The sequence below is a fragment of the Rhipicephalus sanguineus genome, chromosome 11 (genome assembly GCF_013339695.2).
Source record: "Rhipicephalus sanguineus isolate Rsan-2018 chromosome 11, BIME_Rsan_1.4, whole genome shotgun sequence".
Lineage (NCBI taxonomy): Eukaryota > Metazoa > Arthropoda > Arachnida > Ixodida > Ixodidae > Rhipicephalus > Rhipicephalus sanguineus.
In genome coordinates this window covers 64,479,314-64,507,081 of record NC_051186.1, presented here as the reverse complement: position 1 = coordinate 64,507,081, position 27,768 = coordinate 64,479,314, and the positions used below count along the sequence as shown (strand labels likewise).

The following is a 27,768-nucleotide window of genomic DNA, read 5'->3' as shown; positions in this document are numbered from 1 at the left end:
CTCTACCGGTTCCTCGGCTGCTTCATAGAAAGGGGATGTGAACCACCGCAGGCAGCTTTTTACGCTCAGGTATCCTTTGAAGCACACCATCCTAAATATTTCACATGCAACTCATTATTTGCCCTTTCTATTACAACAACCTCATGCACGTGCTAGCAAATCTAAAAAAAAAGCAATTGCCATATTGCTACGAGTATTTCTAAGAATGCAGGTTTACGGCTATATAAATAGTAGAGACAATGTTAGCACTCCTGGACAAAATATAAGTAATCCCGGTCGCAATAATATATTTAAATTACCGCAGCGTTATACAATACAACGATATACCACGAGGTATTTGACTACTTTCAACATGTTCGAATTACGCGACGTTTTCCTTGCTACTGAAGTAAAAAATTGTTTTATGCCAAAAATTTATATCTTCACCGCCTATTCCTTTCGTGCATTTTTTTCACTTTGACATTTCAATCGGTGAACTTTATTAATCATCTTCACCACGCCTCTTCGCCACCTCCAACGGAAACGTCCTAGATGGTTATTCGCAGAAGAGAGCAGCTTTTTTAAGAATTCCTGTTTAAAACTTTTGTCCGCAGTTGTACGTGTGTATGGGTAGATTTCTATGTATTCTCTAATATTGCGCTTTAATAATGGGATTGTCCAGACTCCGTGCCTTCATTTCTTTGTTTCTGACTGCCGCGAAGAGGGACGCAACAATGCGTCGTGATATTGCATGGCGGCTGCAGTCGGCATCTGCAGAACAAAATATATTGCCATTGTTTTAGGGGACGGACACTTGAACCACTGCTTCATTTTATACCATTGTACTTAAATATTTGCGCCCTTGTCGATGTTGAAATCGAATGTACACAGTACTGTAGATGATTTCTCAACCTGCCAGTTATGTTCTCAGTATTACAAAACACACAGACAGGTTCATACAGCATACAGATGCACATCGAATGGATTTGCGAAATGTGTGAGCCGCGCTGATAGGAAGAAAATTGAGAATTTTATCTCTTGTGAGATTTAACACAGAACTGTAACCGCAACGTTATTCTGCAAGCGCTTTGTCAACGACTTCTCGTGTTTTTTCCATAGTGAGTATACGTGCACTTACCCGTACACTATAACTTTATTGAAACATATTGAGGATGGTGAGTTAAGGCTGCGCCCGAATTTCCCAAGAGAATATTGTGAATGTTTTGGCTACTTGGTAGTCCATGATTTCTTCTCTAGCGCAAATTTCCGAGACAAGGGACGAAAAAAAAAAAACTTGCGACACGCGCAAACGCTAACTTCCAACAGAGGGTAGATCCTGCAGCCACTGAAGCGCATCGCATAATTACGTGTTTCGATCAGTATTAGACTTTCCCAAGGCCTGACTTTTCCTGTATCCGCAATACTCCATAATTTACATTTGTCGCCTTACTTGGTTTCTATAGAGAGCTTATGCTCCACCGTCACAACGATGTCCCCAGTAAGCCTCCATAGAAAGTACGGGTCTTTTCTATTCTAGTCTGATGCCACCGGAGCACATATTTGTATTACTCACAAAGGCTTTAAAAGAGGTGTATGCTGAGCCAGTCGGTACTTACACATTGAACTCCCAGGTTCCCTGATGCATTCACCTGAGACGACTCGAAGGCGAACGCCAGTTCCTTTTTCTCTCTTTCTATGCACTGATTCTGCCCCGCCACCCTCCAGAAGCTTTGTGTACCTAATGTGCTTTGCACTACCTCCAGGATCGGAGGCTCCTAGCATGGTTTTGCAACCCTTGACCAAGCTACTATGTGAAGTGATGACGCCAGCACGTTACGTCGCAGTGACGCCATGACGACGTCACAAGTTTCTGGCGATTTGTGACGTCATGATGACTTCAAATGGTGAGGTTATCTCGTGAAAATGATTTCTTGCATCACTCGTGTTGTACCTCACGCCGCCGGGCGCCGACGGTCAATTTTCGCGTTTGGTGAGGCATCTGAGGCTTTGGCCTTAAATTCATCGTAATGAGCGCAGCACAAAATGACAAAAGAAAGAAAGACGAACACAGACGACAATTGAGAACTGATTTTACTGAAGGCAGATCCACAGGTTTATATATTCCCAAGCTGCGCAATCAGACCGTTACAAGAAACACTGGAGAATAGCAAACAGGAAGTTTTCTAACCAAGCGGGAAAGAAATTTCATTTGTGCGCTGTGCATTGTGAATTACAAAAACGAAAACAAAAGAAACATATAGATATGTCCAGAAGTGTGTGATTTTAACGCGGGGATGAGATCCACACTTCCAGCCATTTCGTCGCTGCATGTTCATCCGACGTTAGAACCACTTTTGCCATTTTTGTGCTGCAACCACATTTCGCCGTTCTGCCATTCCTTCGCAATGCTATTCTCGCAATATTTACAAACACAGCAGTTGCGCACCACTCAGATAAACCATAGAGAATATTACAAGCAAATTCCAATATTCACTTTTGCTATACTCAAAAATGGCGTCGACAAACCTTTGTATTTATCTTATTCTTACGCTCCCTTCTTTTGTTATCTCTGCATACTCTGTACGCAGTCTCGATATGATAACCGCCTTACCACTCGATCGCGGTGCTTCGTTACTGTATTCGTTTTCTTCTGGTCGCATAAGCCTGAAGACAAGTACGTTGTCCTAATTCGTAAGTCGCAGTCCAGCTTCGATAAAAGCCGCGTCGACGTCTATCAGGCAAGAATATGCTGACGTCGACCTTCAATCAGACCACCCAAACATCTGTGAAACACGGGTAACATATAGCTACCAAATTTTCATATACTGAACATCAATCTTTGCGCAGCCCGCGTACATCACTAATTATACGAGCACGCGCGCCACCACACATGTTCACCCCCACTCCCCTCATCGTAATCCGCCTCTTTCACGATGCTAAAACGCTTGCGCCCTTCGCCTAGCGGAAAAGCCGCGAGATGCCCCTTCATCTCGGGTGCTTTCTTTCTGGCAATAAAGGTTCTCCCGACCCTCTCTGAAGCCCTACAGAAACGGCAGAGGGCTGAACAAAAAATGGCGGATTACACAAATTTATAGTGCCTTGCGCACGTCACTTTCTTACTCATCTGCAAGAAAGAGTCATCTTAAACAAGGCAAGTCGGCTGGTGGCCATTTTTACGCAGAACGTAACCCTGAGTAACAACTCGCGCACAAAAACGCGCTGGCATCATAGAAGCTACAGTAGCCTCCGTGCTGTTAGGCTAAAATTTAGTAAATATTTAGCAACTTTCCAAAAATGTACAATTTAGCAACAATTTTTTTCTTTTGTCGCTATATTTTCATTCCCTTTTTGGCGGCGGAAGGACGATTGTCTACACTACTAATTTTTTCTGTTCGATCTTTATTAACAACATTATATATCGTTGTTGCTAATGATTGTACTCATTCTTAACGTGCCGTCTATGACAAAGTGCTGAGTACAATATGTGCTCGTAAAGAACACACTCTTTCGGCATAGCTCTGAATGAGATATGCTATATACGCGTATTCGCGGTGTGTGAAGATACGTTCAATTTTGTTAGTTTGAAACAAAGACATAACTTGTTAAATACTCATTTCCTCAACCTCTCCAATATCCCATTCCTCTGACACTGGAAAGGTGCGATACAGTTGCTCTAAATTTCCGCGACAAAATATTTTTTATTGGTAATAGATGGTCAGTGACCGCGATACGCGTCATAATTTTAGCATTAAGCGCAGTAAGTTTCCCCATGCCCTCCACGTTCTTCAACACATTGTGTCACCTTTTTCACTCGAACACTGGTTCACGGTTATGCGAGAATTGCAACTGAATTTATTTATTTGAAGGCATACGTAGAAAAACGCCTGACTAAAGCCTCTGCACTTTTACCATATTGCTAGTTCGCGCCCGTACCGTAGCCACACAACATAATGTACGCTGGCATCAGTAACAAAGCATAAAAAATGTGTGAACTGGTGCGATGAAAAAAGCAAAGGTGTTTCGCCTGTCCACTTTATATGTGATTCGTTAAATGTGCTTTAGAACGTTTCAATATAGTGTTCACACAAGCAGCGGCATTTTAACCAGCGCCTTCCCCTACCTTACCTTCTCCTCTACAACTGGGCTGGGCAATGCTTTAGAAGGAAAAATACCGCAAGTATACGTATACCTGATCGGCATAGTTAGGTCACCTTGCGTTAAAGGGGCTCTGCACCCTCAATTACGCAAGTTGTTTCTATCGGCCGTTTGCTTTCTATGGGTCTTGATAACTGCTGTGGCACCAACGAAAGCGGCGAGAACGAAGTGTTGATATTTTAATTTGCTTCCGAAATGGGTTTCCGCGCCGATTGCAGCGTCGTACAACGACAATTTCTGTTACAGTAAGTGAGGTAGCGTACGTGACTTATGCTGTTCGTTTTGATTGGTGGGAAATAAATGATATATAAGTACACGCTTGCGGCACAATCAATATGTGAAATTTACTCATTTTAGTGTGTTTAACGCTCGTTACAGCTGCGAAAAGGACACGAATTTGTGCATCGATTTTAATTTATCACAAACTGCGACACAGATGGCGCTGCCGAACGGCCTACTCAAGGAGCAGCCTTCATCAATACACTGTGCTTTGCATTTCTTCCTTACACAGATTTTCCATTTGCTTGAGGTGTCTAGGTGTGTTTGCATACCTACCATCAACTACTGGTGTCGTCTTTGGTATTTGTCAACTGCCAGCATTATGTTGAGTAAACTTGATTGTGTGCACGTTCTTCATGGTTCGATATAGGTGCGCGGTAACTGGCTGCGCAAGCAGCAGCGAAACTGGGGGACTCTCGTTTCATTCTTTTCCCACGGCCGATGAAACATTCGAACGTCCTCCCGCCTACCGGCCTACCGTTCTTCCCTCTCATGTCAGCATACATTGATACAGTCATCTGCTAACTTGTGCGGCACAGAAGCCGTCAAAAGGAGCGGCGCCCGCTTGCGACTAGAAGGCCACCATGTGCTGCGGGGTCCGGTATGGCAAAATGTAAGTCGCGTTTTGGTTGGAAGCAGACAAAAATCCAGTGACACGTCACTGGGCGAGTGAAATACGAAAGGGTACGTCAATTTCTGTCGTCTGCTTTTATTTTGAATTTCTAAGTTCAATAACTTCCGTTTCCGTACGTCTATCTCCAAAATTCTTTTTGAATTCATCTCAGGACGATACAAGAAACGCGTTCCGACGTAAAAATCGGAGGGTAAAGTATGGGTGCAGGGCCCCTTTAAGACTGAATGATATATTAGGAAGGACCAAGGTGTTGCAACTTTCGATTTACCGCGCATATTGCGTAAAGTTCATTTTAAATAGGTTCCTTTACGTAGTCGTTGCGTTGGTACAATTGTTGTGGTGCTCGGCAACTGACTCGAAAGTGGCCGGTTGATCTCGGCCTTCGAAGTATCATTTCTATGGAGGCGAAATGCTAGAGGCCCGTGTACTTCGATTTAGGAGTACGTCAAAGAGCTCCAGGTGGCCACAGTTTCCGGTGCCCTCCACTGCGATGCGCCCCATAAAAATATGGTGGTTTTGGGAATACCATGTATTACTTAGATAACGTGGATGCAAAAGAAGGTGGCTGCGTTCATTGCGAACGGCGTAATAACATGGCGTTTCTAGCCCCGCGTATTTTGCTAAGAACAAAAAATTCTAAGTGACACAGTGCATCTTTTGTTACTTCTGATTGTTCATCACCCCTGTTAGAGCTTGAGCAATTGTGGTACCTTAATAGCACTTGTTGAAGGTTTAAAACAGCCGTCGCGGATGCAGCGAACAGCTCAGGTACAAAATTCTCGAGATTCATCCCCGCGACAAAGAAAAAGGCCACGAGGTTGACTTTCAGTGGCCATTGCGGGATCAGAGGCAATGTTCCCGCAGACAACGCGTCTCGCACATCCCATCAAAAGGAGCACATAGTTCCGATTCCTCTTCAAGTACAGACGCTGCAACGCAGCTTCGTCACCTGGCATGCAGGTTCTGTCTGGCGGAGTGGAACGCGCCAAGTATAAGACATGGAAGACCCCTCCAAATTAACCCTCTCCCCTTTATACTCCCCTTTCCGATAACCCCAGCGTAGGGTAGCCTACGGAACTGGTGTCTGGTTAACCTCCCTGCATTTTCCCTTTTGTTTTCCTCTCTCTCTCTCACACACACACAGTTTCAGGGATAGCTGCAGAGGTTACAACTCTTCCCTAGGAATTTGTAGCTATGGCGTTCGTGACATATGCAGCTTCAGGTTTTTCAAAAGGCCGGACTGTAGGGCTAGTTGGCTTCTGTAGCGCTGACATATTTAAAGCCAAACGCGGAACAAACGAGAGCTCCCATTTGTAGTCCAAGCACTACGTTCCTGCTTTTTCTGACCTGTAGCTTTTCGCACATTCTTGTGCCGTCGTTGCCCTATGGATTCTTCTTGTTCCAACATTCCATTCTCTACGGAGTACTACGTATGCAGTATACCCTGACTATCTGTTGCGATATTCAACAGCTTTTTGTCTTTTTTTCTGGGCTGGACCCACTTACACAAAATTGAGGATGGAATATCTGCGTTTCGTTTTTATGGCATGCAGTAGTACACCCAATCAACAAATTGTTCAGAGTGTTCCACATTCTGGAAAGTACATTACTTCCCTGATAATTCAGCAGAAAAATCCTGATGGAGACTTGCAGCTACTAGGACAAGCACATTCTAGTCTTCGGTTGGGTTTCTTGTTGCCTGTAGCAGCACTGATAATTGAATATCTCAGTTCAGGTATTTTTTGTTGAAAACTACGAAAAATGCAGTGTATATCTCCACAACTATCGTATTTAGCGCCGGAGAAGCATCACCATATATTCTCACAATGCGCCAATACAAAGAAAGCAATCATGCCGTTATTCATATGCCGCAAGATCAGGAAGACGTGAACTAAAGGGAAACAGAAAATCTATTTTCAAGAAAAAATGTGGTGTTTCCTAGACATGAAGGAAAGAAGTGAAAATTTTAAGGGCCCGTTTTTCTTTGTTATACACACTATTAATCAGAACTAACAGACAATAATGCCAAGGAAAGTATAGGGGACTTTATTAGTAGCAAATGTAATGTAAATGTGAAGAAAGAAAAGTGGACGAAAAGATAGCTTGCTGCGGGCAGGCACCGAACCTGCGACCTTCGAATAACGCGTCCGAGCATTTCACGTTTATATTACATTTACTACTAATAAAGTCCCCTATACTTTCCTTGGCATTATTGTCTGTTAGTTCTGACTAATAATGTTTCCTAGACAGCAAAACATAGAAATAATATAGAAAAATATAGTCAGAGAACAAGACTCTTACATTTAGCTGCCAAAGGCGCGTAAGAAGGTTGGTATACAGGGAGAGTAAAGCTAGTGCCACTAATTTGCATATCTAGGCGTTTCTGGTGGATAACCACTGACGCAACATTAGGTATTGCCATCGACATTTGACTTTTACCTTTCGTAATCGTGCAGACCATATTCATTGTCAAGCTGCATAATATTATAAAGAAATTAATAAAATAAGCGTATATGCTTTGTATGTATGGTCGGTTAAAGTTTTGAGTAGTTTTCAATGCCTAGGCAAATAGATTCTTCCGAAAACGGTGACCACGTGCCAAAACACACCCCATCAGAAATTAAATGGGAATTATGGGCGATAATGCCACGAAGGTTTAAACTCGGGTATCTCACACAATAGGTAAAAATTATGTTGCGGCGCTTCCGTCTTTAGCAAGAGAATTTTGTTTAACCATCTCACATATTCGTACTCATACATTTCCCGTTCCTTGTAGTCTTTATATGACCAACAGCTTACTTTGTTTATAAAACAACAACGCTGATCTGGTGTTGCTCGGCTGTACACTCCTTTTTTGTGGGCTACTTGCTATCATAATAAAATGTTTCCATGTGAAGTCATAAGAAATGATAATATTGTTTTATTTAAGGTCACCATGCGACAACTATGGCTCGGGTGCAGTCTCTTATTTTTCGCTACACCTTTCGTACTCACAAGGTACCGTAAGTATATATTTATTTACGGGAAATTTTATTACAAATATGAATCAATTTCAAAAAACTGAGCAAGACACTCTAAATAACAATACTTATATTATACGTATTTTTATTCATTGAGAAAATGAACAGCCCGACACAAAATATTCTTTCTTGTGAATTGAGGTGACAACAAAATATGTATGCTAATTTCTCGTGATTCAGCTATAGGAATATTCTTTTGTTATTTTGTTGTAATTTTAGATTTTGATTAAGGAGTAAATAGTTTATACAGGAATGGCCAGTACATAAAATATGTCGTTCGCAAAAGTTTCGTATAATCACAAACTCTTGCAGAAAATACATCTCATATATTTGAATTCTCTAACAACATGTCCATAGGGGTCGTGTTATTTTATATTTCAAAACTTTGCTCGTCGATTTTCTTGTTTGAGAGGACAGACATGCCGATAGGCGTCTCAAGCGCAAAACAAAATATTTATCAGTTCATCTAATTATTCTCACATAGATAGCACTTTGTGCAGGACACCCTTCTGTCGGGCATAGGAAACACAGTTTATTTTGGCTGTAACGTTGGAGAGACATGGACTAACGGAAGATAGCAATGATAAGAACTGCGCTAATCTACACTTTTTTCTCGGGCACCAGTCAAACCTATCACACCCAAGCAATATTTACCGGGAATACGAAACAGCGCAAATAATGGCTATGTTACCTTCAAATATCGTTAGAGTTCTCAATGATACTTACAATACGCAGTTACTTACAAGAAAGAACTCTATTTCTGAACACTGAAAATTGACCAACCTCCCAACATCGCACAGACCGAAGAGTTCCTCAAGGCGGCGTCTTGAGCCCAGCTCACTTCAACCTCATACTTATTGGTCTTGTGGAACGACTACCGAGTGTGGTCAAGCTTTTAATGCATGCTGATGACATCTGCGTCTGGCCATCTGGCGTGACCCGGCCTCAGGTACGCGCGAGGCTTCAGGGAGCTGCGACGTTGGTATCGGTGTACCTCAATGAAAAAGGTCTCAAGATTTCGCCAGCGAAATGTGCATTCATTGCTTTTAGCCTAAAGCCAACGAAACCATACGCTATATCTATTGACGGCCCAGTCATACCTTATGTCAGGACGCACAGAATATTAGCCGTAATCTTTGATAGCGACCTCTGCTAGGGTATTCACGTGGCCTACCTAAAGAGGCACCTGACGGGCATTGCCCATCTATTTATGTACCTTGGAGGGAAAACTTGGGCGACCTCAGTACATGCAAAGATGCAACTGTACCAGAGGCTTTTTCCCGGCTACTTGCAATGCAGCCTGCCTGTGCTGACCAATAACTGCAGAACCAATATTCGCGCTCTAGAAAGCGTTCAGGCTATGGCTCTTAGAGTTTTTCTGGGACTACCACGATGTTCGTCAACAGCTGAGACCATTGCAGTCGCAGATGACTACCCGGCCAAGACGCATATTGCAATGGAAGCGCTCAGAGCACACGTGAGCCATCTAGCTCGTGCCCCTACCCATCATTTAGCCTCTCTGCCTGAACACTGACCTCGTGCCTCATTTTGCCAGACAGTCTTGTCCTACCGTACACGCCTGCCAACAGGATATACAGCTCCAGCAAGAGTTCCAGCTCCCCCACGGTGTATGACTCATCCACAGGTACGACTCACGGCTCCAAGTATAAGGTCAAAAGCACAGTTTCCTTCTCCAGCGCTCAAGCAGCTTTCTTTTGTTTTGTTGTATGAAACGTACTGCGAGCATAGCCCTCTATGTACTGACGCCCCAGCCACCGTGGATGGGTATGCAGGGTCAGCGATCCTTCCTGCAAGAACAAGCGCCGTGCAGATTAGGCTATCCCAGCAGATGACATCGACTTGCTGCTCTGCGTAGCCCACTTAAAGTATATGATCAACCACCCAAGAAATGGAGCATGTTCGAGAACACCAAGGCAGCTCTACAGTGCCTGATATTCGCCTTTCGCCGGAGACCTCACGAGCAGTGCTGGGCAGTATCGAAGATACATGTATCTTAGATACTATCTTAGATACACTTTGGGTATCTTGTATCTGTATCGCGATACGTCTCGAAAGACGAGTATCTGTATCTGTATTTCCGATACATTCGATAATGTATCGTGTATTTTAAGATACAAGATACTTCTATCGCAACACAGCCGTGCGAAACAATAATCGCTGGCCAAACTCCGCTTCTCTAGCTGGTACTGGTGCCTCTAAGCGATCTGAATAAGTCTAAGGGCAGTGACGTTATTATTACGCCAGAGTCGTCCAGTGAGGGTAGATCAGGAAGACAAGCACGCGGACGTCTACGCCCAGCCCACGTACCTTTTGTTTTCTCGATTTCTTTTCTTTTTAGTTGCTCCAATGCCGCTACACTTGCTCATAGCCACTGTCTTGCGCCGCGTAGATTCTTTTGCGTCTTGATCCGTAACGAAATGTGATGCGTGCAAGAATGGGGCTGATTTGCGTCGCGTGGATTTTACATATTAGCGATTTAAAAGATCTCGAGGATATAAGTTTGACTTGCATGCGATGAATTAACTTATATGCAAATAAGATTCTAACAACTTTAGCACCACAGGTACTGATGCTAGATCTAATAGAGCAAGCGTTTACCTAAAAGAAAATATCTTGGCGTACGGTATTTTTCACTTCCACCTGCATTTATTCAAAGAATTTATGAAATCATAATTCGATTATTAGCACAAGGCACAAGTGCTTTCTTAGCTGTAATTTTGCGTCACATACATTACCTCGGTCTCTGCACTGTTTTTCCGGTCTGGTCACTGCAGTATGTCTTTTGTAACGCGCTCCCCCCAAAAAAAAAGATTGCTGCTTTTATTCTTCTAACTGTCTGCTTTATTTCTACTACTGTTTACACATTTACACGTTGCCAAGGCGATTTTGAAAACAAATATATTATTATGTGGACGTGCCTTGAGTATACAGTACAAAATATTCTACTTACCGATTAAGAAAATAGCGAAATTGAGCTTGCATTATAAAAATGGAAGAGCCATCTTAAAGATGTTAGGAAGGGGATTCGAGAAACGTTGTTTTACTGAATGCTCCGTTTTACTCATGAGCGTCCCAACGAGCCGTTTCAGGCAATTTTCCATAGGCACTGAATTTCACATTGTCTCAACCAAGCCCTTAGCCGGGGGGGCGGGGCGGCTAAGGGCTTGGTTGGGGGGGGGGGGGAGTGGCCCGGGCCACTCCCCCCCCCCGCAATTTTGGTGAAGTAGGTGGTTATACCAAAAATAAATAATGAAAATAGGTGTTTTTCTCAAATAGTCAAGGTTTTCAGCAAGTGCCCTCCCCCCCACCTCCACCCCCCGAAAAAATTTTTGGCTACGGGCCTGGTCCCAACAGGTAAGTTGACGATACTTCGTGATCATAGCGTTTAAGGGCGCCGTCTGTATCGTGTTTTTGTACTCATTCAATGTGAATGTTTGATAAACAACCACCTCTCTATTTTACTTATATTTGTTTTCCGGTTTTAGGCGTTCTTAAATATTTTTCTTATTACTAATCGCTACGTAAAGGGCGCTATAAGCGGCAATAGCGCGAATAGCGGCGGTGTCCTGCGATGCTTCGTGCAGCTACGCAGTATACGTCTGAGACATTTCTGTGTTGCACATGTTCTCTCGTTCAAGAAAAATTGCTAAAAAATTGCACGTTGGTGAGTATATCAACAAAGAATCCCTTACGCCAGCAGCTAAGTAGAACATGGAAATTCATTGCAGGTTTACGTCATCTACATATACAACAGGGGTCTCAAACTCAGCTCATAGCCGGTGGGCTGCAGTCGCGAAATTTAACTCCAAAGGCCCGGGGACAGTGAAGATGGTGGGGTCGGAGAGAGTTTGAACAAAATGACGTTGCCATTTGAAAGGAGGCCTTTGACATATCTCATATATAGGTCATTTCTGAAGGGGATTTTGAGTCCGGATTCCAGAAACAACGATACGGATGTACATAACGAGTGAAATCTGGACGCGGATTGAAATATGGAGTTTTTGTTCCACGGTTATGTTTCAGCACATGGTGACCACGTGTTCCTCACGAAAGAAATGCTTGAGACCAGTCATGTCTGTGTAGCTCGCTAACATACTTATTTAGAAAACAAAAACAAATGGAACGGAGACGGTCATGTGTGCCGGCCGGGCCGCTAGCGAACGGTCGCAAGCCCCGTATACACCATGCGTTCCCCGGGCCACTACCCCCTCCCCCTCCCCCCCCCAAGAAGAAAAAACGTCTTATAGAGTTGTTGCTGCTGTACACTTGACCGGATATACGGTATTGTGCAAACTGTCTTTTACAGACAAGGTAAAAGTCCACACCGGTATTTGCGCCGTCGTGCGAAGGCTTCTTATTGACGTTATTGTGATTACATGGCAACCCGCTAGCTGGTCGGCAAGTTGAGCAGAGACTCCCATCAATTACAAAAATGACAAGCAAGAACCGCTGTCAGCGAAGTGTATAAAGAGTTGTCCTGTGAACAAGCTAAAACAAGCCCCAATAAGTTTTGGAAGGAAACTAATGTACTTTGAGCAAGAAGGGCAAAACTTTTGAGATACTAACAGACATTTCATGCAAGTGAAACAAATAGGTCACAGTTCAGAAATTTTCAAGGAGACATCTTTGTGTATAGGCGTTTGCTGCTACATTGTATGGATCTATAATAACAAATTTGAGAATGTATCGAAGTATCTTAAGATACAATTGCCAAGTATCGTATCGGATACAATTAGTGCGGCAATATCTTGTATCTGTATCTCCAATACTTTTTGCCTGAGTATCTTGTATCGTATCGCGATACAATTTCAAAGTATCTTTGCCCAGCCCTGCTCACGAGTAACTAGTGTTGGAAATTACAGAGCTGCTCCATCAACTCTTCGTGCAAGGACATGAGATCACCTTTCAGTGGCTTCCAAGTCACTGCGGCATATTGGGCAACGAACATGCCGACGCAGTTGCTCGAACTACACACGAAGATGGCGTACAAGAGTCCATCCCGTTGTCAAGAACGGATGCTGCAATGAAATTTCGAGTGATTGCCGATGAAGAGAAAATCTCTCTGAAACACACCAAGTTTACAGCAAACAAGACTGCATAGACTGGACGCGTGTCGTCGATTTCGGCCTCCGTCCGGACTCTCACAACTCAAGGCAACGGTGCTTTGCCGACTGTGGCTTCGTGTTGCTTTCACTAAATGTTTTGCCTTCCGAATCGGCATGGCAGACAGTGCTGCTTGCAGTCAGTGTGACAGCGATGAAACGATAGACCACGTTCTTTCGTCGCTGCCCTCGCTACCCCTTTCAGCTCTGGATTTTTTATTTTGGTCGGGGACCTTCTTTGTGCGTGTTTTCCTAATAGCTACGACCTCAGAAGAACACAAACGAAAAATTGAGCCAGCGGTGCAAGTATTTATGGATTAATTCACATGGATTCAAAGTAGGTCATCAGATTTCCCTGTTTTTATTTAATGAGAAAAATTGCTTCTTTTTTCCTGCTACTCACTAGAGCACAGAAAATGGGAACCAACCACTTATTTGTCAGTGTGGTACTCCTAAAAACAACTTCGCTACGTCGTCCTGAAAATGGCATGTCGCTTACACACCTCAGCTGACCCGCCTCGGCGTCACCCATGACTTCGATCAACCTTCTTCCGCTTTGTGGCTCCCAGCTCCGCAAGCATGCCGCAATTTTGATGTCAATCGCAGTGGGGATCATTGAAGAATTATTTCCGTAAGAATTAGCAGTCTTGGTTCCGTTTCCGAGGTGCTAAGGGAAATGTTGTGCGGTGGTGTCAATTGACACCGCCAGGGCCGAAAGGGCTACAGCTCGCACAGACCGCCTTGACGAGAGATCCCTGTCAAAACAGTCAGTGCTAGAATGCCGACCCGAACTGCCTTACTGAACTTTTTGCGTGCCAGTGGCCTATTGAATAGGCTTTAGTAATTTCGCTCTACACCCATAGGCGTGCGCAGGGGGGGGGGCAAGGGGGGCGAGAAGGGGGGGCGCAAAGTCAGCCCTATACATTGTAGGGGGGGCGAGAAGAGGGGCGCAAAGGCAGCCACATACATTGACATAATAGGGAGGGGGGGGCACTGCGACGAACCTTCGCCCCCCCTGAAGGGGAACCCTGCGCACGCTTATGTCTACACCTACCTTCTGTTTATATTTTTTACGCACTCCTGCTTTTCTCTCCGCTTACCTTTCCATCTTTCTTTCCATTTCCCCCTCCCCTTAGTGTAGGGTAGCAAACCGGAAGCTACAATTCTGGTTGAACTCCCCGCCTTTCTCTCATTTTATTATCTCTCTCTCTCTTCAATGATACCAATTGGAATACGCAGTTCAGCATCCCAGATAAAGCTATGGACTAACCTCCCATACTAAGCGAAAAGACGAGCTACCTGAGAGCAATGATAAAAAATGCACCGCATCGCTGCAGTGTTAGCAGTCATTGAACAAGCTATCGTGGCAAGGAATATAATTACTGTCCAGAAGGTCGGAGAGCTATGTGGCCCAATGTTTTCCGCAAAATGCAAATCACGAACGTAAACACACCGCTCGTATCATCAATGCCGCAATGTTGCCGATCCTTCTTGAGACGCGAAACACAAGAAAATGCAACGGCTTAGTTTATTTCGCCGCTGCCAGGTGGCGCTACAATCAGCAGACCTCAGTGGCATCGAAAATTACCGCGCTCATATTCGGACGTACTGATCCTATATGGACTTTCACAATTCGTGTGATTGAAGACCATTTCTCTTCCAGCATTTCTTCGAGCATTTCGGTGGTACGCCCCCGTGGATCCAAATAGTGATGGTTTTTATCGTTACAAGCTCAACCACACAGAAAACGATCCTGCTAAAGATGCTAAATATCGAAATGCCACGATTAACTTTGATCGGGTAACATTCCCGAGCTTTCTTTTGTTACAGGTAAAGCTTGTTCACTGTCGCAACCCCCAATTGCAACTGTTCTGTAATTCAATCCATGTTTAGGTCACGCACACAGTAGCGAGAATCCGCTAATTCTTTCGCGAATGAGCATCGTGAGCATGTCATCAGATAGCGAAAAACTTGAATTGTAGCGGTCACTCACTTTTGGTCTAGGAGCTTAGATCAAGTGAAGATATTTGTTAAACCGACAGTTACATTTAGTTTCTTTTTTTTATGCAATGAATGTGCATTCGTTCGCCGACTCTTCATTCGTATTAAGAATATTTCAACACTATTTATTACAAAACCCAAGGAATTCAAGGCAGCTGTCAGTAAGAAATATATGGTATCGTATAATTATAAAAAGGTATTGTAGAATGTATGCGCTGTATAACGTCGGGGCTACTAGCAAGTCATCAAACTCGAATTCGTAGTTTAAACATTTCACAGTGGCCAAAAAAACTGAGATCTGAACGCAATCTTGTTTCTGCTTTCAGCTTACAAAAGTACATCAAACATTGTTTATCCCTTGCTACTGAATCTGCCGTATTGAAGCCAGCAAAAATGCACACGCTCTAAAAATATGCTTAATACGAATTTTAACGCGATAGCCTTACAGAGCTCGTATCGCAGAAATTCCGCCGTCTTCGTCGGTGTCGGCGCCGTTGGCTGTGAGCGAAAAATCATCTTGTCGGTGACCGAAAAATCGAAAAAGCTGCAAATAAAATAAATAATAAAAATGTTGGGTCCGAATGAGAATCGAATCGAATCCAGGCGGTCTGCGTGGCAAGCAGGTGTTCTACCATACAGCCACGCCTCTGCTTGGAACGACACTGAAAGTAACTTTCATACTTCCCAAAAATACGCGTCCTGTGTACAGGTGTCACAGTACGAGATGTAAAATCGCAGTAATATTGCGTGATACAAGCGTACATTGCCATCGGGCGTCACACCATGTCACTATCATAAAGACTTGGTGGTGCAAAGACAGCCACCCATTGCAAAAGGCAGACATTACTGCGCGTATCCCCTTAAGACCACGTAGTGGGTGCATCGCAACTTCGAAAAAGTTTCTCGCGCATAATTGCTCCTGGTTTAAAGCATGCTACCTATTACATAAGGCGCACACCTTAGTGCGCGCATTCTCTTAAACACTCGTAGGGTTCGAAGTGCGCACTAGGGGCAGGGTATGGCTATCGCGTTCAACTCTTAAAGGCGAAGCTTAAGTGTACCCCAATTATTAAAGACGATAGTCTTTCTTGGGATACTTAAACGGAGAAATTTTGGTCTGTCTTTCTGTCTGTCTTTCTGTTTGTCGGCACGTCACTCGATTCACCTACTGGGCCAAAGTCGAACCACTTGCCCAAGGGCCAGCCATCTTGAACGGCTGACTAGGTTCATACTTGTGTACATTGTCGATCAAAAAGCAAACATTACGCATATCTGAGGCGCAACATCACTAGGTAAGTATTAGATGGTGTGTTCCTTTATTAGAAAATGCCTACATACGTAATTCTAAAGACCCTAGTTTCTTAAGCTGCGCTGAAAATGCGACTGCACTGAAACTTGCCTTCCTCCGTGCCCTCTGCACGAGCTCATTGTTGTGTTTCGGTTTCGGTTCTGTATTGCACTGTAGGAATGCCATGGGGCGCCGCTCTGGCATTCCCGTTTTACCCAGGCGACGTGTAAATAAAAGAGTGTGCGGTGAGTACTCGTTGAGTGCGGACGTTTCTTCTGCTTCAGCGCTTGGCGCCAAACCGCGTGTTCGGGCTGGCTGGCGTCCCCGCCGGTCGCGTTGGTCGCCGCCGGTCTTCACCTGCTGCTGCGCCGGGACTACGAGCCCGCAACACAGCACTCATGTTTCCCGACGTATTGCCAGATGGCGTCCATATCTCACGCAGCACCTCTTCTATCGTCTTTAGACGACATTTGCAGCAAAGCACGCAGATGCGCGGCCAATTTTTTGTTGCTAGGTGACTGGGTGAATAACTGGCGATATTTTCATTTGTGCGCTAAAAACTACGTACACAGGACAGACGACAGGACAAGTGCTACTAAGAACTGATCAATTGCAATGGATTGAAAAGAGGTATACAGCATAGCGATGCGCAGATGAGCCAAGTGAATATCTATACAACACCACTTATCAGGCTATGGACATGTTGCATCAAAAAAGCTTATCTCACTCTTATCTCCCGCTGCAGAAAATGCACGTGTGAGCCGATATTTCCCGCAGCCAAGATTCTAGGTAGCAGCCATAAGAAATCAGCTCGTGGTCTCTAGGAGGCGTATCATACAAAGAAACAGGAAAGTGCTAGCAACGCACCCATCTCCATTTATAAGAGCAGATAAATATTTCGATGCGGCAAGTCCGTAGATTGATACGTGGCCTTGTCTTGATATGCAATCGTTTCGTCTGCGCATCACTATCCTGCATGTCTGATTGCAACCCATTGCAATTAGCCAGTTGTTAATCGAGCTTGTCCTGTTGTAGCTCATGTTTTCGTCTTTTTCGCGCTCAAATAAAGCTTTCGTCAAGCTCTAACGAAGAGTTTACACTTTTTAGGTTTTTTGCTGAAAAACAGCAAAAATCTGTTTCGTTTTTGTGTATTTTTGTGAAATATCAACTGCTTTACCTCTGCCTGAGAAAAATGCTAAATCATAAATAAAAACCCGTAAGAGTTTCTACTTGAACGCAGCATGCTCAATATTAAAGTGCGCAGGTCTATTGCTTTATGGTTAATTATTAGAAAAGCAGGTGTTCTAAAAAAACTGGAGTATCTCTCGAATGAAAGAATACTTTTGATGCGGAAATGTTTTCATGTATCTCACAATTTTTAGGCCACCCTACGTGCGTCGTGCGCTGTTGGAATCAGACAACGCCGTCATGTTTACATTTAAAAAACGGGGAATGCAAGTGTGGATGTGGTAAGGCATAGCACTTATAATTAGCGCTACCATTTACAATGGGCACAGATATGTTGTGCTGTTTGCTATAGGAAGACTAGCGTATGTAAAAAGCTCGTTGTTTTTGTTGCGCTTTTTAACTTCTGAGCCCATTCGTTCGTGAGGATTTACAGTTTTGTCACTGCACATCCAATCTAGGAAACATTATTTACATTCATGTCCATAGGCGTGCACGGGGTTCCCCATTAGGAGGGGGGGGGCAAAGGTTCATTGCAGCTCCCCCCCCTTAGGTGACTAGAAGGGTCAATGTACGGGGCAGATTTTGCGCCCCCCTCTTAGGTCATTAGGGGGGGGGCGGCCGCCCCCCTTGCCCCCCCCTGTGCGCATGCCTATGTTCATGTCCCTGCAAGCGTTATCACAGAGCATTTTATCATACAGATTACTATAATTTACTGAGGTGATCAAATTGGGCGCAGTGTCGCATTTTGACTAAACTGCTGGGATTCTACGTCCCCAAACCATGATATGATTATGTTGGACGGCTCACTGGAGGGCTTCGGAAATTTCGACCACTTGGGGTTATTCAACGTGAACCCAAATCTAAGTACACGCGCCTCTAGCATTTGGCATGCACCGAAATGCAGCCGTCGTCGCCGCGATTCGATCCCGCGAAGTTCGGCAGAACTGCTTTAAAAATAATTAGACATGTTTTTCTGAATGCTACTTTCCGATTTCTGTGCTTCTGGCAAATCGCTTATGCTGAGCAAATGTTTTAACTACAACGGTGAGACTCAAACCTAACAAAATTGTCTCTAAAGAAAGCGCAAATACTAAAGTCCGCCTCCACCCAGATTTATTATGAGCTGTTTAACTTCCCTAAAGCAAGAAATTCCTCAATTGCTGGTATTTCAGCAGTTTAATTTGCTTGTGATTTTCCTCATAATTCCTTCGCAGCAAAGTGAATCGAAATACTTCTAAGGTATCATTACATTTGTTCTCTGCTAGGAAAAAATATTGTTAACAAGAGGTACACCAATTTTCAGTACAAAAATTGCGATATTTTGGGAAAAGTGTTCTCGGTGGCAGAAAAGTGTGTATTTTGTCAGGCAAACAATTTTTCTCGCCTACCTTGAAAATTATAGCCCTGGGTTTGGAACCGGCATTTAAAGTAAATATCATGAAAATCAGGAACGGTGACCAGGGCAAAATGTTCGCTTTTATCTGGCCACGCCCAGCACTGCTGTAATCTCAGAACTTCAATGAGTACCTAAAATCTCGCAGAAGTTCGCGTGTTGCGGTACAAATGTTAATGCACAGTACGCGAGTAAGAATTTCTAAAGGTTCTATTCAATAAAATTTAGGTATATGTGACATTAACCTTTAGCAAGATATATTGCTACTTGAAAGGACACACGGCATGATCTCCCAAGGGCAGTAGCAGAGCATTCATTTTTGTTGGCTGATGCAAGAAAACTAAGACTGTTGTAAACGGACGTTAGTCTCTATCGAACTACTCTGCAAGCGCTGGTGGCGCATGCATATCTTGTTTGCTATCTCCCCCCCCCCTCCCCTGACCCCCCCCCCCCCACACACACATTTTAGATTGCTATGTATAGGCTACCATCTGGGAGGAATGAACGATTATGTTCCAACCTGTCAACTTCATGTTGTCGTATCAGTACACACGCCGCGTGTGTCGTAACTATGCAGCAGTGGCGAAGAAGATGGGATAGATCCCCCGAAGGGAAAGATGAATTAATTGTTAAGCCGGTCATTAAACAGAAAACAACGATTGCGTGGAAGCCGACCATGGCTCATCACAAACTATCAGAGTACGATGACCAGCGTGACAACTGGAAGGCCGACAGTGCGGACGCGGAATTTTATTTCGAGACAACTAGCGTCATCGACTCAGAAAATAAGAGGTCATTGCTTGCTGCTGCACTAAGTGCAAGCGTCGTGCAAGTGCTCGCAGGTCAAGTAGCACCAAGGAAACCTAATTCGCTGATTTGCGAAGAAGCAGTTAAAGATTTAGTCAAACACTTTAACCCCAAGCCTCATGATATAACGGAAAGCTTTCGCTTCTCCAGTCGCTGCCAATTGGATGGTGAGCCCAGTGAAAAGTTTATCGTTGAAATTTATTGTTTGTCGCGGTCGGCTGTAACTTCGGTGGCATGCCAGGAAGGACTCTTCGCGACAGAATCGTTTGCGGAGTCGGTTCAAGCTCTGTGCAGAAGCAGCTGCGAGCGCAAACAAACTTGGCATTGAAAGACACCGAAGCAATAGCCATATCGGCAAAATCAGCTGAAAATGATGCAGAGCAGATGTCAGCCGACCTTGTTCCGGTGCTGAAGGTTAATGCGCGACAAGCATGTGCGGATAAACCGGTGTTAAAACGCGGACGCTGCGGAAGTAATATAATAATACCTGGGGTTTAACATCCCAAAACCGCGATGTGATTATGAGAGATGCTGCACTGGAGGGCTCCGGAATATTCGACCACCTGGGTTTCTTTAACGCGCCCCTAAATATAAGTACACGGGCCTCAAACCTTTTTGTCTCCACAAAAAAATGCAATGCCGCGGCCGGTATTCGATCCCACGACCTTCGGGTCAGCACTCGAGCGCCATAACCACTAGACCACCGTGGCGGGGCGACGTTGCGGAAGTAAGAACCACAACAGGAATGCTTGTGGCTGGACGAAAGCGAGGGGTTATCGCTGCCGTTTGTACGGCCATCTTTCGAAGATGTGCTTAAGCGACGTGCGGAGAGTGACCTCAAAAATGCATTCACAAACGAGGCAAGGCGAAGCTCTTAGAGTTACCGCGGATGGAATGAAGGATAACTGCGCAAAGAATAAGAAAAGAAGAAGCACCTTTGGGTAAGCTGCACTTCGACGCCGTTTTTCAGACGACGTTAGTGGAGCGGAAACGCCTCTCCGTATATGCCAAGTTTCAGGCTTGGCACCTCTAGTTTCGCATTAAATAAATCTCTCTCAAAACACCATGTGTTTTTCACCTTCCAGTTTTCACCTTAGTGGAGCTGAAACACCCTCCCATACATGCTTCGCACCTCCCCACTTTTTTCTGTTCCGATGTACAACGCGTTTTCGAACGTCTCATGCAATATATCAATAATAATTGCAGGGTTTCACGCGCCAAACTCATGATATGACTATGCCAGCATGTCGTATATGGGAGGGCTCCTTAAATCCATCGCGATATTCCGTCACCTCCACGATGCTTCGTCTCCTTGTCTTTTTGTTCCCTCTCTCTTTTGCTTATAGATGGAATTATTTTTCTCGGACTCAACGGGGTGAAAATGAAATAAGGAGGGAGGCATTTTATGATAGCTCAAAGGAAAACACATTACTTGTTGAAGCGAGGTCAGGTTGCCTTAGAATGCGTAGTTATAACACGAGATTCAGTGAGGAAGAAGCTCCGCCATCGTGATCTAGTGGTTCTGGCGCTCGACTGCTAACCCGAAGGTCGCGGGATTGAACCCCGACCGCGGCGGCTGCATTTTAGATAGAGGCGAAAATGTTTGAGGCCCGTGTACATAGATTTAGGTGCATGTTAATTAACCCCAGGTGGTCGAATTTTCCCGCCCCGCAACTACGGCGTCCCTCATAATCATATCGTGGCTTTAGGACGTTAAAGTCTCGATATTAATATTACTATTATTAGTGAACAAGAAGAAGAATGCACATACTGTGGGGAAGCTAAGGAAACGACGGAGCATGTTCTGATTGAGTGTGGCGATATCCACCAAGTTGTGTGTTTGGGCACGAGCCTACATAAAGCCTTGGGTTTTAGGGACAACAATGGAAAGCTTAACACGCCTGCGATATAAATAAAGGAGTTAGAGTATTGGTGGTAGAAAAATAGAGAGAAAGAACAGAAATAAATAGTGCGAAGTATTTTTTTTGTCGAGCGTGGTGACACACATTGCAACGGCCCTTTATAAAGGAAACACTCATAGGATCCATCAATCCTCGATGCCGAGTTCACAGATGTAGCACGTACGCTTGCACGTCAAACTCATATTGTTGTGCTATTTTATACCTTAAGTACACAAATTACCTACAATGTGAACAATACACTATACATACGATTTGAAATTTTAGTAAAACTACTGTTTTGTCGTCGATGTGCATCGAACAGTGCTACGAAAACAGTGTTGACAACATTTTTACCGCGCGGTCAATTTCTTTCCAGCATGTGTCAACAGACCATGTGAACCATGGAATCATACTAAATGCAGGCTTGGTGGCCCCTATCCACAGTGCTATTATGAGAAGGGCAAATGTGACTGCTACTGCTGTAAGTACTCTACGAAACTTCCAAAAAGAAATAACGGCCCACGCTCTCTAGCAACCACTGCTACACCAAGGATTTTCTAGCTGGTTGCCCACAGGTTATCGCTTTGGTTTTAAAGAAACTTGCCAAGTGTATTCATATATGATATATATAGAGTACAATTCATTTAGTCGACACTAGCGTATGTGGAACAATACTAGCAAGGTGACGACGTTGACGGAGATTGTATGCAATCAAGCAATTTTTCAGACACTACCTGTAATTCTAAAAACCGCGGAAAGTTCTCCTTACGAGAAACCAACACTAAGCTTCAAGATTTAGTGTACGTATCAGAGCTACACGAGGAACTTCTTTAAAATCTAGACGTATTCTTACCGGCGTGCATAAAAATGAATATACTATATAACCTAGAATTTTATCGCTTCGCTAAATATGGCAGACACGTGAAGGCAAACGAACTTTGCACCTTAGTGAATAGTTTTCGCTTGGCTATTGTACATCTTCAAAACAGATATAATATTCTCTTTGATTGACTAAAGCAGTGATAAACCTAAATAAGTGTTGAAGAATGTGTATAATATTATTTAACGCATTCAATTAAGTGACTTTAATGACCAAATGAAAAATTGGCGAAATAATTCTTCATCGCTTACATCACTGAAATATATAGGGTTGGAAATGCGACATGGCAAATCAACAAAATATTTCTTGCAAAAGAGAGTTTATGACATGTGTGCAACATCAACGTTTTGCGGCTATTGCGGATGTGTTGTACGCAAATAACTACGCACATATAAGGAAGCTTTCAAGACCTGACGCAGGCATATCGAAATAAAGTGATGTAAGCACTTCAGATGTTTTTGTTTTCTTTTTGTTACAGAAGTGGGACCTTCTGCAAACACAAACGCCAAAAATATTTAAAGCCAGGTTGATTACGGTAAATAATCACCACTCCAGGTGTTCAGAACACCGCAATACACAGAAATCTCGATTAGATATCACCGAAATATAAAACTAGGAAGTAAAATAATCAGATTCGTCACCATGGCCTCCTAATTATTATGAAAAGTTGTGCGAACTTTTCGTAAAATAAAACAGCTGTGTGTTGCGTCGCAAATATATTGTTTTGTTCATTTATTTACTTATAGAATCTGCAATACTATTCAACATCTCAGGGGAGTGGGACATATGTAAGAATAAGAAATAAAAAAATTTCTCACGGGGTTTCTTATGCAGTCACCTAAGGTGACTCGAAGGTGAACGCCATCTTGTTTTTCTTCTCAGTCGATGTATTGACACCCTGCGCCCCCCACCTCCGAAAGTTTCCGCACCTAACGTGGTTTTCCATTCCCTCAGTGATCGCAGACATTACAAGCTTTCCGCACCTCACAAGCTTTTCCACAGCCTCCGTGATCGGCCGGCCACTGATCAAGCGACAATGTCCTGCGATGACGTCATCATGGGATTTCATGATGTGGCGTCATCATGGCGTCACTATTACGTCATACATTCTGGTGATAGGTGACGTCATGATGATGTCATATGGTACCGTCAATGGCGGCGTCATGTTCATGGCATCATGCCTCGCGAACAGTGGAGGTTACGGATGCGAACACTCGTGTAATTGATGTTCCTGCCTTCTACAGGTCAGTTGGTTTTACTCAACCCTTGTTATTGAGCTCTGTCTTATACCGCAACCGCTGCTGCTACTGCTCTTTGTATTATACGGATGCTCGTGTATTCACTCGTGTTCTTCAAAAAGTTTCCTGCTTGTGGCATCACGATGCCTACGAATGCCGCATTAGCTAAGAAAATCGAAGACCTTGAGGCAAAATTTGACAGCCCATTGACAAAGCTCGTTGACAGAGTTGTGGTTGACATCACAATGAAGCTTCAAGAATCGGGATTTGATCTCGGTGCTGTAAATTCAGAGGTTAAGGGCATGAACGCTGGCCTGAAAATGCTTAATGACATTGTGGAGACAGTCCGTATTCAACAACAAGAGCTTTGTTCTACTAACAAAGCTTTGAAAAATGAGAATGAGGCTTTAAAGAAGAAGGCGGCTGACCTTGGAGCAGTACACTCGGCTGAATAACGTCGATATCAAGCGCATGGCCTCTTCCCAAGGGGAGGACTGTGTTGCCATAGTGGAGTTAATTAGTAAAAAAATGGATTGTCCTGTATTTGGCACTTATCTTGACGTTGTTCACAGAGTGCCAGCTAAACTCTGGACAACAGAACCTTGTTGCCCGTTTCTGTTCACGAGAGCAAAATAACGAGTTTGTTAGGAAGGCACGCAAAGCTCGTTCGAACACACGTGCTCTTGGGTTTTCTGGAGAGGGCACCCATGCTGTCTTTCTTAATGATCACCTCTCACCGGATAACAAGAAGCTTTCTTCTAAAGCACTTGTTCTAAAAAAGAGGAACAGTGGGCGTTTCTTCGGACTGATAACTGTCAGATAAAAGCAAGGAAATCTCCTGACACCAGGGTGTTTCGCATAAAATCAGAGCTTGACCTGTCCATTATTTCCTAGATATATTTTACTTTGGCTGCTGTAGCGTCTATCTAATCTCAGGATAGCGTATATTGCACCGTCTGAACTCTCGTCACGGATGTCTCAACCATTTGGGGCCTTTTTCACCTTAACGCTCGAAGTATAAGATAAAATTATAATAATATTAGCTCATTGTTGTCAGCTATTGCTCACCAGTTCTCTATCATCTGCATCAGTGAAACGTGGCTATATCAATATGACAAGGCCCTGTTTAGGTTTCCTTCCTAGTCTTCTGAATACTGTCATCGAAGCGACGATGCACATGAGTGAGCAGCTGTTATTATATCATCAAGACTTCACTATCATAGGCGACTGGACTTGGTACTAAATATTCTTGGTTGTGAATCCGTGTGGATCGAACTTCATGAACCAGATTTTTCGCAAGATACTAAGAATTTACTTGTTGGCTGCATCTATCTCTCACCGTCGTCATCTGTCATGGAGTTTTGCCTAGCTTTAGGAGAGGTGCTGAAAACTCTGTCATTAGAAGGCAAGCGGGTGATTATTTTAGGAGATATGAATATCAATCTTCTTGATGACACCAACGCAAAGGTTTCTGCATACATTTCCTACTTCAGTGGGTATGGTTATGAGTGCCTCATAACTGCACCCGCTCGCGTTCCACTTCATGGCAATGGCACTATTATAGATCACATATTGTCTAACCTCATTAGTACTCCTGAAGCAGCTGTCATCGAGGTCTCTGCCACAGATCATTTTTGCAAGTATACTTATGCAAGTATAGGCATTTCGAGTAATAATAAAATAAGTGGATGCTTCAAGACTAACCTAAATACTGCATCATCCGTTAACATCGTCGAGCAGTGTGATTGGTTGTCATTTAAGAAGTGCAAAAATTCTGAAATAGCCTGCCGACAATTTTCCTCCATCATTTCCAATGCTGTCACGGCCGCTTCAACAATAGTAGTAAGCAGAAAAAAGTGCCTTGTCCCAATTAATCCATGGTGTTCACCTAACCTGTTAAAATGTCTGCGGAAAAGGAATAACTTATACAAAAAGACGAAAACGTCCCCTTTCAGGGTTTACCTTCAAAGGCGCTATAAAGAATACTCAAACACATTAGTAAAGTTACTTAAAGCCACTAAATTAAAGTGCTTCGAAGATAAAATAAAGCGAGCCGGAAATGACGTTAAGCAGCAATGGAAAACTGTAACATATTTTCTTGGCAGGACCATGATACATTCACATATGAGCTTGATTCACTGAGAGAATTGTGTGATCCAAAACCCATCTGCTATCGCGAACTCTTTTAATGACTCATTCGGCATTGATACTCCTCAGTCGACAGCACCCCTCGAGTGCACTTACTCACTATTACCACATTCATTCTTTCGTTATCCGATGTCACCCGAGGAAGCGTTGACCGTTATGCATAGTGTTAGGAATACAGGCGCTGGTCTCGATGAGTTCTTTGTTGTCGACATGAAACTGATAGCTCATTAATTCTGTGATGCATTGTGGTATATTATAACATTTGTATTTGATACTGGGTTCTTCCCGACAGCCCTGAAAAAAGCAAAAATTATTCCCTTCTTTAAAAAAAGGCGACAAGCGTTTAATCTCCTATTTCCGGCCTTTAGCAATTATTTCATTCCTCAGTAAAGTCATAAAAAAGCTTAATTCGATGGTTGTGGGTTCGTATTTCACCGACAGAAGGGGTGCTTTTTCGTTTTCCTTCATTCCTTTCAAGTAACATTGCATTGCTTAAACTACAGTTGAAAACAAGAATTGATATCCCCTCTGCTTACCATCATTGGTTTCATTGGCTTAATCTAGGTTCGGCATTAAGTTACACAACCGCTTTGTTAAGAACATGCATCGAGGAGTTCTGTGACAACAAATTTTACGATATTTTTACCACTCGATCAATTTCCTTCCAGCACCTCCAAACATGCCATGTGATCCATGGAATCGTACGAGATGCAAGCGTGGTCGTTTTCCCAAATGCAACTTTGCTAATGGTGAATGTAACTGCTACTGTTGTAAGTACTTTACGACACCTCCGAAAAAGAATAACGGTCCACGCATTCCGGCAACCAATGTTATGCGAACGATATTCTCGCTAAAGCAATTTTTCAAAGAATGTTTGTAGCTCTGGAAACCGCGGCAAGTGCTTCTTACGCCAAACCAACACCAAGCTGCGGTGTTTAGTTTGCGTGCCGCAGTGTTATACGAGGAACTGATTGAAATTCTTGACGTGTTTTTACGAGCACGTATAAAAATGAATGCTATGCATGAGGGAGGAATACGTTGCTTGAAAAAAACATGGCACATGCTTCCAGGCCTCCTATCTTTGCACCGTAATAAATAGTTTTTACGAGGTCATTGTACCATTACAAGACTAATATATAGCGCTATTGATTCACAAAGTCGTTGAAGATTTTATAAAAATGCCCAAGAATGTATGTCTGTCTAATTAATGCAATCTATTAGGGAGCCTAAAGATACGAGCGACTTTAATGGCCAAATAAAAATTTACAAAATATTTCTGAATAAATTACAACATTGGTAGGCAAATTATTTTAAAATTAAAATGGTGAAGCTACGAAATGATCCCTTCAAGATATAGTTATGACATGTGTACAATTAATTTTTCTGGTTGTTGTGGATATCTAGTAAGCGAATAACTGTGCGAACACAAATGTAAAGAAAGTTTGAAGGTCAATCTTTCTCGCCATGAATCTCTAGTAGTCTGTAGCGAGAAAATGATCAACACTTTGAATACCTTCTTTTTTTTCAGGATTGAGGAACGCACGAACTCACCTGCAGTTAAGTCTAGCCGTGACCATTGGGAGCTTTTACAACACCATATTGCTTAGCAGGCTTGATGACATTTTTCGAAAGTACAACATGCAGAAATACAATGGTCATGTTTATCTGCATAGTCTCCTAAATAATTGAAGACGTTGTGTCAATTTGTTTCAAATTATAAAAGAATTGACTATT

General features: G+C 43.4%; 1 protein-coding gene across 12 annotated transcripts; it reads left to right on the top strand.

Moving 5' to 3' along the window:
- Positions 1-27,765, top strand: LOC125760352 (uncharacterized). Of its 12 annotated transcripts, XM_049420313.1 has the most exons (8): positions 453-1,097; positions 1,743-1,883; positions 7,977-8,049; positions 16,657-16,724; positions 17,862-17,948; positions 22,145-22,249; positions 26,703-26,804; positions 27,563-27,765. In XM_049420313.1, coding segments are annotated over exons 2-8 (453 nt in total). In that variant the 5' UTR covers positions 453-1,097; positions 1,743-1,867; the 3' UTR covers positions 27,565-27,765. The 12 variants fall into 12 exon arrangements, 2 of the variants coding, with proteins under 2 accessions (XP_049276270.1, XP_049276271.1); XR_007417909.1 differs by lacking the exons at positions 26,703-26,804; positions 27,563-27,765 and adding an exon at positions 23,127-23,363 and having other exon boundaries at positions 455-1,097; positions 7,977-8,044; XM_049420314.1 differs by lacking the exons at positions 16,657-16,724; positions 17,862-17,948 and having other exon boundaries at positions 7,977-8,044.
- Positions 27,766-27,768: the final 3 nt, after the last annotated feature.

Bases quoted from the DNA above. Each gene is read 5' to 3' on its own strand.
- LOC125760352 (XM_049420313.1), top strand. The intron at 16,725-17,861 runs GTGAGTACTCGT...CACAATTTTTAG, and splicing joins TGTAAATAAAAGAGTGTGCG to GCCACCCTACGTGCGTCGTG. The intron at 22,250-26,702 runs GTAAGTACTCTA...ATTTCCTTCCAG, and splicing joins CAAATGTGACTGCTACTGCT to CACCTCCAAACATGCCATGT.